This window comes from Electrona antarctica, assembly GCF_951216825.1.
Source record: "Electrona antarctica genome assembly, chromosome: 23".
NCBI lineage: Eukaryota > Metazoa > Chordata > Actinopteri > Myctophiformes > Myctophidae > Electrona > Electrona antarctica.
In genome coordinates, this window is record NC_136804.1 from 4,250,905 (window position 1) to 4,263,274 (window position 12,370).

At 42.0% G+C, this 12,370-nt stretch overlaps 1 protein-coding gene across 5 annotated transcripts; it reads left to right on the forward strand.

Moving 5' to 3' along the window:
* Positions 1-113: 113 nt before the first annotated feature.
* On the forward strand, positions 114-11,397 carry LOC306916425 (uncharacterized protein). Of its 5 annotated transcripts, none has more exons than XM_079494270.1 (12): positions 121-250; positions 525-813; positions 916-1,134; positions 4,444-4,530; positions 4,625-4,772; positions 6,065-6,222; positions 6,614-6,757; positions 7,914-8,130; positions 9,606-9,725; positions 9,813-9,976; positions 10,460-10,663; positions 11,014-11,397. In XM_079494270.1, the coding sequence occupies exons 3-12, from the start codon at positions 986-988 to the stop codon at positions 11,192-11,194; spliced, it is 1,572 nt and encodes a 523-aa protein (XP_079350396.1). In that variant the 5' UTR covers positions 121-250; positions 525-813; positions 916-985; the 3' UTR covers positions 11,195-11,397. The 5 variants fall into 5 exon arrangements, with proteins under 5 accessions (XP_079350399.1, XP_079350395.1, XP_079350398.1 ...); XM_079494271.1 differs by having other exon boundaries at positions 569-813; XM_079494273.1 differs by lacking the exon at positions 525-813 and having other exon boundaries at positions 114-250; positions 916-1,272.
* The last annotated feature ends 973 nt before the right edge of the window (positions 11,398-12,370 follow it).

Here is a 12,370-nt window from a genome sequence, read left to right on the forward strand (position 1 = left end):
TCAATAACGCAACTCTTCTATTATATGGCTCTGCCCCAGCCTAGGCTTGATTAGGGGAATTCCATACACCTGCTAGATCCCCCACACGTGTAGCTTAATCAGAGTATCTCCTCACTCACACTCAGTCACTCTCCAGCCACTGACACAGACAGTCATTCCACACAGAGACTCTTCACCAGGACCTTTCTTCCTTTCTACTGTCCAATAATTCTACAGTCCTTCCAGTGTGTGTGTGCGTAGATGCACATATGTAAGTCTCCTTTGTACTTTGAGTTAGATATTTACAGACAGGTGAATTTACCACTTTAGTTGTATTAGGAGGAATGTTTGTGAGCCATGTTAATTCCTAGCCTCCATTAGCCATGTGCATTATTAACCAATGCTGTGTGCATTTAATGTCAGTTGGTAATTCTTTAATCCAAACTGTGATTTGTTTATGATGATTGTATATCCATATTGAATGATATTCCTGTCTTGTATCTTGTACTGTGATTGATATTATTATTTATTATCTTCTGTTTTAGACCACACACATCCAATGTTATGCCCATGTACCTTGTGTTACCAGTAAAGCACGCTGTGATTTCAAGTCCTGTGTCCGTGTTCTGATCGACACCCCATACTGGTGAAAGTATCCAAACCACCCACCGTACTCCACTACAATGCCAGTATGGCCATATTGGCCCTATTCGAAGGTGCTGATAACGGATGATTTTGCCTATTCAATCGAGAGATAACGGTCGAATGGGGTGCAAGGGCAACTTGGTAGAGGTTTGGGTTATGTAGTTACATTACCATGATGTAACTCCAAAGGTGGGCAAATCAGAACTTCAGAAATTCAACTTTTTATTTCTTATTACATTTGGAGTTGCATTGTGGCATAATGTTTTCATCATTTACTCTTTAAACCAACAGGTACTTTCTGGTATGCCCTGTTTGCAAGAAAACCCAGGGATTCTTGTCAACGCATCTGCGTAGGGTCTGCATGAAGGTCAAATATGGAGGAACACCGGAGTTGTGGAGAGCAGCGGTGCGGAAGGCAAGAAAGGAAGCTAAAGAGGTCCTGGCGAATGGCAGGGTGTTTAGTTACGAACACCTTCGCAAAATGATGGCTAATGCTGATCCACTCAGCAGGTAGGTGGAACAGGAAATCTAAACCGAGGCCAAAAAGGCACGGTTTTGTGGTGAGAGAGGACTGGAGTGACCGAGAACGATGCAGAGAACCGAAGCAGATGGAAACGGATGACTTCTTGTGGTGACCCCTGATGAGAGGTAGCTGAAAGAATAAGATTCCAATCATGACAAATAGTTGTGATGTGATTCATGTACTAGTTGACAAAGATCATGTACTCATATCCCTCCGGTAACTGGCAACACTGTAGCAGAAGAGCAGGCTGTGCCAAAATACACATGGGACACATAGTGCGGCTTAACTGCTTGGATTGGGAGGGTGGGACTGTACACACTACACCAGGGAAAGTGTCAGACATTATTCTGCCATGTTCTGCACAATATTGACATTTTCTCCATTGTTAGTGGGGTGCCATTGGATGTTCTTATGCGGCCAGGAAGCCGTGGTTATGCACATCCCGACTGCACAAAAAGAACGGGGCATTTGTTCATCACTTATAGGCTGTGGCTACGGGAGACACACACAGTTTAGTCAAACTTCTTCTTTGGGCTAATCAGGGGTCGCCACATCGGCATGCACCTGGTTCCGCTTTCTGCATCTTCCACTGGGACCACCTGCATGTCACCTGCCATCGCCTCAATAAACCTCCTCTTTGGCCTTCCTCTTCCTCCTCTTACCTGGGGGTTCCATCTCCTTCTCCCACAATGCACCTGTCATTTCTCCTCTGCTCTATCTACCAGACAGTGGGTCGGGACCCATGTTTGAGTCGTGGACTCATTTTAATAAGCTTCCTACATACAAAAATAAAAGTATTTGTGAGCTTGTAGATCTGGTATTTTGTCCCAGGCAAACGTCTAATTTCTCTTTTGTGTCCTAAGCTAAAAGTTTGGGAAACACTGCTTGTCACTAGGGATTGTCCTTGCTTGTCCTTGTCACTAGGGATGGAGCCCAAAAATCGGGTCCATTAAAACCCGGTTCGGTCCGAGTATCAATAAGCGTTTGGCTTGTCGAGCCTGTTATCGGGTATAGCCGCAGCGGCTGACGTCATGGGCTGCTCGCTTTAAAGGTGGCTGGGACGCGACGGGTGGTTGCGTGGTTCGCCCTCGTTTGCCGTGAAAGTTTGGTAACATTAAAAAAAAGACAAGAGGGGAGCTAAATGTAATAATGTAGCCTACCACAGTTGTTGCATGCACGAAAGGGAGCATTTCGACAATGCATAGACATCTGTCCATAATGTATTGTATTAAACCCAAATGCGATACCTTTGCAGTTTTCATGTCTGCACCGAGTCGAAACAACACGGGAGCCGTCAGCTGCTGCTCTTCCACCCAAAGGCATGTTGTGCTTACCGTGCTTGCTGCCCAAGCACGGTAAGACGTTGCCATAAGTTATTAATCCAATTCATAATAATATGTTTGGGAAACTCTAATCTCCCTGCCATAGACTTATAATACTGTATCTCCCGCGGATCGATTGAATAGTCTCACAATGTGCAACTTCTCAGTCTATTGTTGCCGAAAAGGCAGAGCTACAACCTCACATCGCGGTGCCATCAGATGCGGTGTGAGGTTGTGGATTGGCTATTTTTGGTGTGTGACACCGCCGTACGATGATGTATACATTACGCATTTAAAGTGACGTTACACAATTAACAGTTCCCTCTGTCTGTTAGAAAGGTACTGTATAAGGCCCTAGTAAAATGTAGTGCAAAGGGATGTCTTGGTTGGTTAAAATAAAGAGAAGATTATTAGAATATAATAAGAATATTAAATATGCATAAAAAATGTGCATATTCTGTTTCTAAGTGTGTGTGCGTGCGTGCGTGCGTGACTGTATACACCTTAGAACTGTTTATTGGCATACAAACTCACAACTGGCCAATAAAAATAAGGTTCTGTTCAGAATGAATTGTCTTCCGTCTTTCCACAAAATAATAGCAAATGCTCGATAGTGGGCTCGATAAGGACCCGGCTCGATAAGCCTGCTTGATAAGGTGATCGTTATCATTAAAGATTAACGAGCTCCATCCCTAGTCACTCCTGGTGAGAATTGTAACATCCATACTCCGGCTCCACAGTCCACACCGGTTCCAAACCGTATAGCATAGCATGATCTCACAACCGTCTTATACATCTTCCTTCTCACTCTTACTGCTACACGTCTGTCACAAATCACTCACACACTTTCCATCTGTTCCAACCAGGCTGCACTTTTTCAGGTTTTGCCTTAGGTTATATGTAAACTAGTGTCATCTGTGTGGAGTTTACATTGTCCCCTAGGGCAGTCAAGGACCCCCAAATTGACACTAATTATTGCCAACTAATAACGTGTTCCTTCCACGCGCCGGGGAAATTCCCCCCTGTCAGGTGAAAAGAAGCAGCTTGGACTCCTATGCATATAAGCATGAGGTCAGTCCGCTTGCCCCCCCAGGTTGGCAGAGGAAGTGTAACGCCCAGGATTACATTAGATAATTGATACTGGGTGAAAACAATGGGTTGCAAAATCCTGGGATAAAAATTATATAAAAAAGGACCCCCAGTTTGACATGCATATTAGTCTACAGACCCCATTTAATGGCATTTCTATCTCTGGGACCCCCAATTTATATTGTAAAATCAATGTTAATTTGACTCTGAGAGTGTACAAATGGAACCAAATGGACCCATTAGGGTCCATTTGCTTCCATTTGCACACAAACGGACCCTTATGGGTCCATTTGGTTCCAAACTATCATTTAGCTGAGGACCCCCTGGAACTCCCTCAAGGACCCCTGGGGGTCCCTGGACCCCACTTTGGGATCCTAGGGTACGTACCCTCACGGAAAACATACAGTAATCCTGGTCTCTATACTGCCTCCCCCTAGTCAGTCAGGGGCTGCCTGATGGAGGGGAAAGGAACTGGTTGGAATAATGTGTTCACTACGTCCTACCTGGGAAATGCGTAATAAGAAGCGGCCTGCTCACTCCTCATGCTCAGTTCAGGGCTCTCCCCAGGTTGGCAGAGGGAGAGTAGCGCCCAGGATTACAGCTTAGGCAATTGGCACTGGGTGAAAAATGTGTTGCAAATGTTGTGGTATAAAAATGTATTTAAAAAACAAACAAACAAAAGCACTTATTATCCTGGCTTGTAATCCTATTTGAGGCTATCTAATTGGAGTATATCTAGTCTTTAATTATATTTGATTTGTGCACAGATGGCCATATTTGTACATCACATGCTAATGTTATTATGTTAACCATGTTCTTTGGTCAGCATCAGTTAATTTATTCATAATGTTGTTATAAATATTTATTGTTATTGTTTGTTTCAAGTATGATTGAGGAGCTGCAGCGCCGTCGCATGCTGGTGGTGACCGACGTCCAGCGAGAACTCCACAGACCTGGCTCCACCTCTCAGCAGTGACACTTTTACTACTTCACTGATGTTCACATGTTTTGCTCGTTGTGGATTGTGGAGCATGTGCATGACATCTGATACCGTATCACCTTGCAGTTGCCCGGACGTGAAGTGGAAGACCATGCCCAAGAAGCTGATGGCAGAAAAGGGTCTGTACAAGAAGCACTCTCTGGAACATCCACTGCTGAAGGGCTTCAGCACATACCTGAAGGTGGACATCGATAGGTCTAATCATAAACAGGAGGTGAGGAATATTAGCATAATGCATTCCATCTCACCTCAGTCCTAGTTGCACGGACCCCCACTCCCATATCAGCCCTACTGTTGTCCCAATGGAGGCCAGTGACATGAAGTTACAAACTGACACCTGACACTTGCAGCTTCTTTTCTTTTCAAAATCTTTTTATTCAGGTTTTAGACAGTAGCCCAGGGGCAAGTATTAAACAGACATAAAATATAAAAATAAAACTCAATCCCCTATCCCACCCTCCCCCCACCCACAATCCCAAGGATAGTCGGAAAAACAGTCTGGAGGAAATAAAATAAATATATACACACATACACAAAATACATGCATACATAATTACAAAAATTAAAAAATATAATAAAATAAAATGCAGATTTTTCATAGCAGAGCAGATTTTGTTTCCGCTGTGGTTTGGCGTTGGCCGAGGCATAGGCACGGCACACTATGCAGTTTGTGTGTTGTGGTAGAATGTCATAAACGGGCCCCAGGTCTTGTAAAACTGTAATTTAGGACACATCCAATACTGATGGATCAAAGTTGCATCACCGCTCTTGCACTTGTCACAGGTAGGAGTTACATCAGGATAAATACTAGCCAGTCTAGCCTTAGACATATGAGCTCTATGGACTATTTTAAACTGCACTAAGCAATGTCGTGCACAAAGAGAAGACTTATGTATAGAAGAAAAAACAGAATCCCAAACTTCATCAGACAGTGTAAGGCCCAGATCATGTTCCCAGTCGGCCTTTATCTTATCTAAGGGCGCTGGCCTCGAATTTGAAATGATATCATATAATATTGAAATGGCGCCCTTAATCGTCGGGTCAAAAGACAGAAATTCATCAATAGGGTTAGCATTAGGCTTATTAGGGAAGTCAGGTAGTATAGAGCTCACATAATGTCGGGCCTGCAAAAATCTGTAGAAGTGTGGTCTAGGTAGACTATATTTCTTTGAAATTTGATCAAAGGATGCAAAGCTCCCCTCTATAAACAGGTCTTTAAACCATTTGATGCCCTTTCCATGCCAACTCTGAAAGGTCATGTCTTGCATTGATGGAACAAAAAGGTGGTTGGAAGCAACAGGACTGACCAGGGAGAGGTCTCTATAATTATAAGTTTTCCTGAACTGGGCCCACACTCTCAGCGCATGACGCACCACCGGGTTAGTTATTGAATCAGGCAGGGGGCGGCCAAGCGGTGTACTAAGAATAGCTGGAAGTGATAAATCCCTACACGACTTTACACTTGCAGCTTCTGAAGCTACCAATGTAACATGCTTTTATTTTCAGGTTCAGAATGTGTCCCGTTTCCTTTATTACATGAACCCACGGGAAGTGTCCCTTGAATTTGTCAGGAACAAGGAAAAGACCAGAAAGTACCTCCGTGAGCTCGATGATGCAAAACTGAAACATCAAACTCAGCTGACTTACATCAAGAACGTGAAAAGGTTGGTAGTATTTGGTGTGAATTACTGGCCCTCTTGTGATAACTTGGGAAACCTGCAGTTAATATGGTATATGAACTTCATTGACTTTGATTAATCTTTGATATTTTGTACTTTAATCTATTTTTATTTTATTGTATATATAATTCTTAAATAGAAATTTCTTCCAATAACGATTGCTTTAGAGCAGTGGTTATTTTTGCCGACCCCACGCTTTAGTGCAAGTGAAATTCATATGCCCGCCTGAACATGTATTTTCTGTTCATTAAAGCGTTTGAGAGACGGGAAGACCCCTTTTATGTAACAAACACATTTGAATGTCTTAACAAAACATTTAGATTTAACCAGAAATATCACTTATAACACCATCAAATATTTGTACTTCCTTGGACAGATTCCTGAAGTACCACACGTACACCACCGACCTGAGGCTTCAGAATGAGACACTCTATGAGGACTGTGTGCACTTCATTCATTTCATCAGAGCTCTCCAGAATAGCTCCTCCAAGAAAGTGAGCAAAGAGATCACCAAAAAGAAGTGAGTTGACTTGTTTACACGAATACTGGAGAGGTCGCCTTTTTACCAACTCGGCGTACAGCCGGCAGAACTGCTCAGCCTCATCTAAACTGATTGATTGATTGAAAAATGGTATTCACAGTCTGTAGAATGGGTACATTTTAACGAAAGTACAGGTAATTACAAAAACTGGGGATAAAACCAGAAAAAGCACTAAGATGTATTTACATCAGGGTCCTCCATTTTCAATTCATCAGAACATTTAAAGACGTAACAATATACACTTCTATGAAAAAACCTTATTTCTAACCTTATTCTCAGTAAAACCAATGCAAGAAGTGCCCAACCGAGCATCCGGAGTGATTTACATAGTCTACCCGGAAAATACAATTTGTAAATGCGATCATTGGTTGTATTTAGCTGTGAGCTGTTGAAAATTGGCCAAATTGGCCAAAACTCTGGGAAAATAATTTTAAAGTCCACACGAAGAAAACTCTCTCTCTCCTGCAGTCCAGTCCCCCCACTCATTAGTTTTTATTGATAACGATCACCTTATCGATCAGGCTTATCGAGCCAGGTTCTTATCGAGCCTACGGGAGATGACAATACATTCTGAAGAGAACCAGTATCTTTTACTAGGGCCTACTAGATGGAAGGCAATTGACCTTTTTACCAATAAAATAATATTACAGAAACTGTTAACTGGTTAATATGTGTACCGTCACTTTTAAAGCGTAATTTTGTTTACCCGAGCAGCGATGGTTGGCAGGTATCAATACACTTTTAGACCGACATGTTTGTGCCAGCATGGATGATTACATTTATTTCTTGATCGCCTCTTGTCTTGATTGTTTAAACATGACGTCATGGACCGCTATGCTCGATAACAGGTTTGATAAGCCCAAAGCTTATTGATACCGGGTACCCAATAAGCTTGTTATCGTATTTTTCCGGGTGTCGGTTATCGAGCTCCATCCCTAGTTTTTACCCACTATGCAAGCACCATCCCCTCCTGTACTCTGAATATCTTTGCCAAAGCATTGCTGATGTGCAAGCTCTCAACGGGTCATTGTGAGCTTGTAGATTGTCTATTTTCACAGAAGGTGCACCCCAGGACACTGAGGAAAGGGACACTATGGTTCAAGTGATTACATGGTATCTCTTGTTTTTCATATAGGTATAACATGTTGATAGAGGAAAACAAATTGACACCAAAAGACTGCCTTGCTGTGCTGAGGGCTTCAAAGAAGGACTTCTTGATCATTTTGGGAAAGGTCTACCCAGAGCAAAGCACAACCCTGCATGTGGCTGAGTGTGCCTTCGTGCTTTACTATCTGGAGGCACTGGTGATCCTCAAACACCTCCAACGACCAGGTGTGGTGAAGGGCATGACTGTGAGTATTACTATATTATTCTTTATTGATTGCGATATTTATATCCGATGATGTGTTTTCATCCCGGGCCGTGTCTGCGAACAGCTGATATCAGGCACCGCTGGACCGATCCACATGAAACTTGCATGTACTGCACTCCCCGTGGGCCAAGGAGGAACGCCCACATCGTTCAGATTATGGTGGCACTATAACAGTAGGGGTGGGCAAAAAAAAAAAAGATTCATGGATATATCACGATTTTGAATGCCACGATATTAACATGGATGGAATCGCAAAGTTCATAATAATTTATTTATGTATTTTCAAACGTTCTAGTACTGTAAAAGCAAAGTAACTTAGGAAACAAATCGGAAAAAATTGCAATATCGAATCAAATCGCAATATAAATTTAATTGGCACCCTAGATATTGATATGGTATCGAATTGGGAGGCAAGTGAATCGTCCCTCTCCTATAACAGTCTCTTCACACTCTGTTTTATTACTGCCTGATTTCTTGGCTCATGACATGCTGCCATGCCCATTTCCACCTGACTAGATGACATTCTGATACGATTGGCTTCAAAATTTACGAGAGGTACCCACTACCCACCTCATTAATTTCCTTCATTTCCACCCTGAAGAATTTGTTGCCAGGCAGAAACCAGTGACGGCTCCAGGCATTTTTTACTGAGGGTGCTGTAAGGGAGCTTGATTAATAATGGAGGCGCTATGTCTCGCACACAGGTTTGTTTTGGTTTTATCCCCAAACGCACACCTTTGGGCGGCTTTTTTTCCGTTTTTCCTCCCCCAAATTCACACCAGCAAACAAGCAAGCAATAATGCACAGCTATTAATGCGTCCGGATGAAACGAGAGAGTGAACTTATTAATGAAATAATTAATTGAAAGACTAAACAACTACAGGCCAGGCTACTGTTTTCAAAATGAATAAATGCCGACTTCCAGCATACACCTATTGCTCTACGGCTGCAGTCAATGCCTATCCAACACAATCTTGAGCATTATGGATTATCAGTAAACCAAGTAACCAACACAAAATCGTGCATACGTAGTTAGAGGGACCACGACCAATCCATCTTTAAATAAGTCTTTATTTGAATTGTGCTGGGACTAGCCTATAGCCAATTAAGCCAAATATATTGCTGAACAGACCTGCCTGCAGTGCAAAGTCCGGAAACATTGATAAATGTTGATGCATTATGACTCAGGTAAAAGATCAAGATAGAGAAGGAAAAAAAACTAAATTAATTCATGACACTCGGACCAATATATGTAATAGCCTGCACCCTAAACAAGTTATTTGTCAGTGAGAGAGTGAGATTGGTGCATGGCAACAGAAATACAGTCGTGTCACGTTCGTATAGAAACCTGACACTGGCACTTTTCTAGCACAAATGTATCGTCCATTTGGCAAAATGTTGGCATATATCACCCAACCTTACTAGTTGCCATTGTGATGTCCTTTTGTTATGCAGGTGGAGGAGTGGATTGGCAGAAAGACAACCAAGTTGGGCCATGCAATCATTGGAGTAAAGGACCACAAGAACGGAGCTCAACAAGTCGCCATGTTTGCCCTGTCACCGAAGCAGGAGCTGGTATGTTCATCAGATTTCCTGTCGGAACCCAATCGAAAACTGTTCAAAGGGAGACATTGATCTTAATTCTTAATTCTCCGCCAACAGTGGTTTGACATTTACTTCAACCAAGTGAGGCCGATACTCCTAAGCGCTAAGCCTGACAACAGGAAGCGCAAGCGGAAGGCCAGCGATGCAAACTATTTCTTCATCTCCACCACAGGGAGGCAGATCCACAATCCCACCAGTGACCTGAAACGTCTGCACAACAAGTACGAGAACCCCCGATATGATCTATTATTAACCCATTTAGACCTGACGTCGGCATTAAAAAATGTCTTCTAAATCCTGAGAGTTTTCTGAAATACATATGTTTCTATATCAGTGGTTCTCAACCCTTTTCATGTCAAGGACCCCTAGAATTATCTGTATTTGGCCGTGGACTCCCATCTGAAAATATGTAGTTCCAGGCACCCCCAGAAGCAAAGATTTGAGTTAAAAATGTTCGTTGTGGAAGAATATACATTCAAAGATTTGGCCACATTTTCACGATTTTTCAGAAATAGCAGACCTACAAGCTCGTAGCGCGGCACTTGCTACGAGCTTGTAGATCTGCTATTTTTCACTAGCTAAAGTATAACATAATGCTTAAAACACCAACAAGGGTTCCCGTTCAGCATGGGTTAACAGCTGTTTCAGGTGAGCTGTGTCGAGATAAATGTTATTAAAATGTCCTCTCTTAACTTTCATTTTAGAGCCGGAAGACGGTCAGTTACGAGCCAAGAGACACGCCGAGTCTTTGAGACTGCTACCAAGTGTATGAGCGACATAGACAAGTCTTTGGTGGCCGACTACCTCACCCATACCGTTACAGTGGCAGAAAAGCATTATCGCATGAAGGAGCCAGATAATATACTGAAGGCCAATCAGCTGCTGGCTAAGCTGGCTGGTGAATCCAGGTGAAGATGTGTTATACTGTATGTATCAATAGAATTTATAATTTTTGATTGATTGATTGAAATATGTATTAACAGTTTGCAGAATTACAGTACATTTCAAGCACAAACTCAATACAAAGGCTGTTAACTGTGAGTGGACGACCCAATTAAGCATTACACTTGTTTCCAATAGGGTCCACCATGTTCAATTCATCAAAAACATTTAGAGACGTACAAATAGACACTTCTATATAGACAAAGAACAGAACAGGAATTCATCATAATACAGTGAAGAAATTGTAGCCATGATCAAACTCATCATAAACTATATTGTAGGCCAACGGAACTCTGATCTTCTACTCTTTATTTAGTGCTGATGACGCAGATGACGCTTCCAATCACGATGAGCCTGCCTGTAGATCACGTCATGAGATAAGAGCCCAGAGAACAAAACAAAAGAGAGGGAAAAAAAGGAAGATAAACGTCCCCAGAGCTGAAGGAATCATCAAAAGCCGGAGAACCAAGGGATCTATCAATATGGCTATGGAGTGAGGAGGTCTTCAGATCTTCTGCTAACAGGCTTTTCTTACGCGTTTCGGCGTAAAGCCTTCCTCCGTGTGTATCTGAGATATTCAGAGATACTCAGATACACGCTGAGGAAGGCTTTACGCCGAAACGTGTCCGTGTTGTGATTGTCCGTGTTGTGATTGTCCGTGTTGTGATTGTCCGTGTTGTGATTGTCCGTGCTGCACAATATGCAATAAATTTACCATTAATGGACTTTGGAGTGCTGGCTGTCTCTCTCTTTAACAGTGATTCTTCGTGAGCCGTGCACCCGGTAATCTGCATTTTTGTATTGAGTGCTCGTTTTTTCTACTTCTAAACAGGCTTTTCTACCCCGTGGGAGAAAACAAGATGGACCACAATATACACCTTTCTAGTCCAGATTAACCCCACACAACCTGTGTTAATCATTTGTGTTATACCCATTATAATTGTCTGAGCAATACCTTAGTAAGTAATTAATTCATCCCAGTTTATATAGCTCTTGTAATTTGCTGAATTAAATATGTACTGCATTTTGATGTCTGGAGTTTGCAAGACTATAACCCCTTGCGTTTTTCACTCGCCTGAATAATCTCTAGGTGATTATAAACCTCTGACGTTTTTCCATAAATAAGGTAACTTGTGTGAATAATATATTGGAATTAGAATTAAGTAATACCTCTCTAGTCCAGACTATACCCCCTTTTGTTTTTCATGAATAAAGTAACATATACCTAAAAAGAATACCTCACATTCAATGACATCTCTGCACATCTGCATTGTATTTCAATGTTTAAAGGGATATTTCACTTTCAAAATTACTTTTTGTAATTCATACATCAACTCAGGCTTTTTGTGAACACCCCAGTTTGATGAATCCATCATGATTAAAATTGAGTTTTAAGTTACAATGGGTTTGTATATAGGAAGTTTACAGGGCAGCTAAAATGAATATCGAATACTGTATCTACATCAATCAATAATTTACAAACTGCGGGTATTCACACATGCCTGAGATGATAAAATGACCGACAGTTTTTTTAAACTGAAATATTCCTTTCAAAAAGGGTGAAGTGGCCCTTTAAGACAGGTTAGGGTTAGCAGCAATGATGGCAAACGTGTTCAGGTGGGTGTAAATTTCTCTAAAAATGCTGCCCACCCAATCAGAAATGATAAATGGTA

What these genes read in the sequence shown, in the direction of transcription:
- LOC306916425 (XM_079494269.1), top strand. An exon ending in GGTCTAATCATAAACAGGAG is followed by an intron (nt 4,773 to 6,064) that starts GTGAGGAATATT and finishes TTTTATTTTCAG; the next exon opens with GTTCAGAATGTGTCCCGTTT. An exon ending in CTGAAACGTCTGCACAACAA is followed by an intron (nt 9,977 to 10,459) that starts GTACGAGAACCC and finishes CTTTCATTTTAG; the next exon opens with AGCCGGAAGACGGTCAGTTA.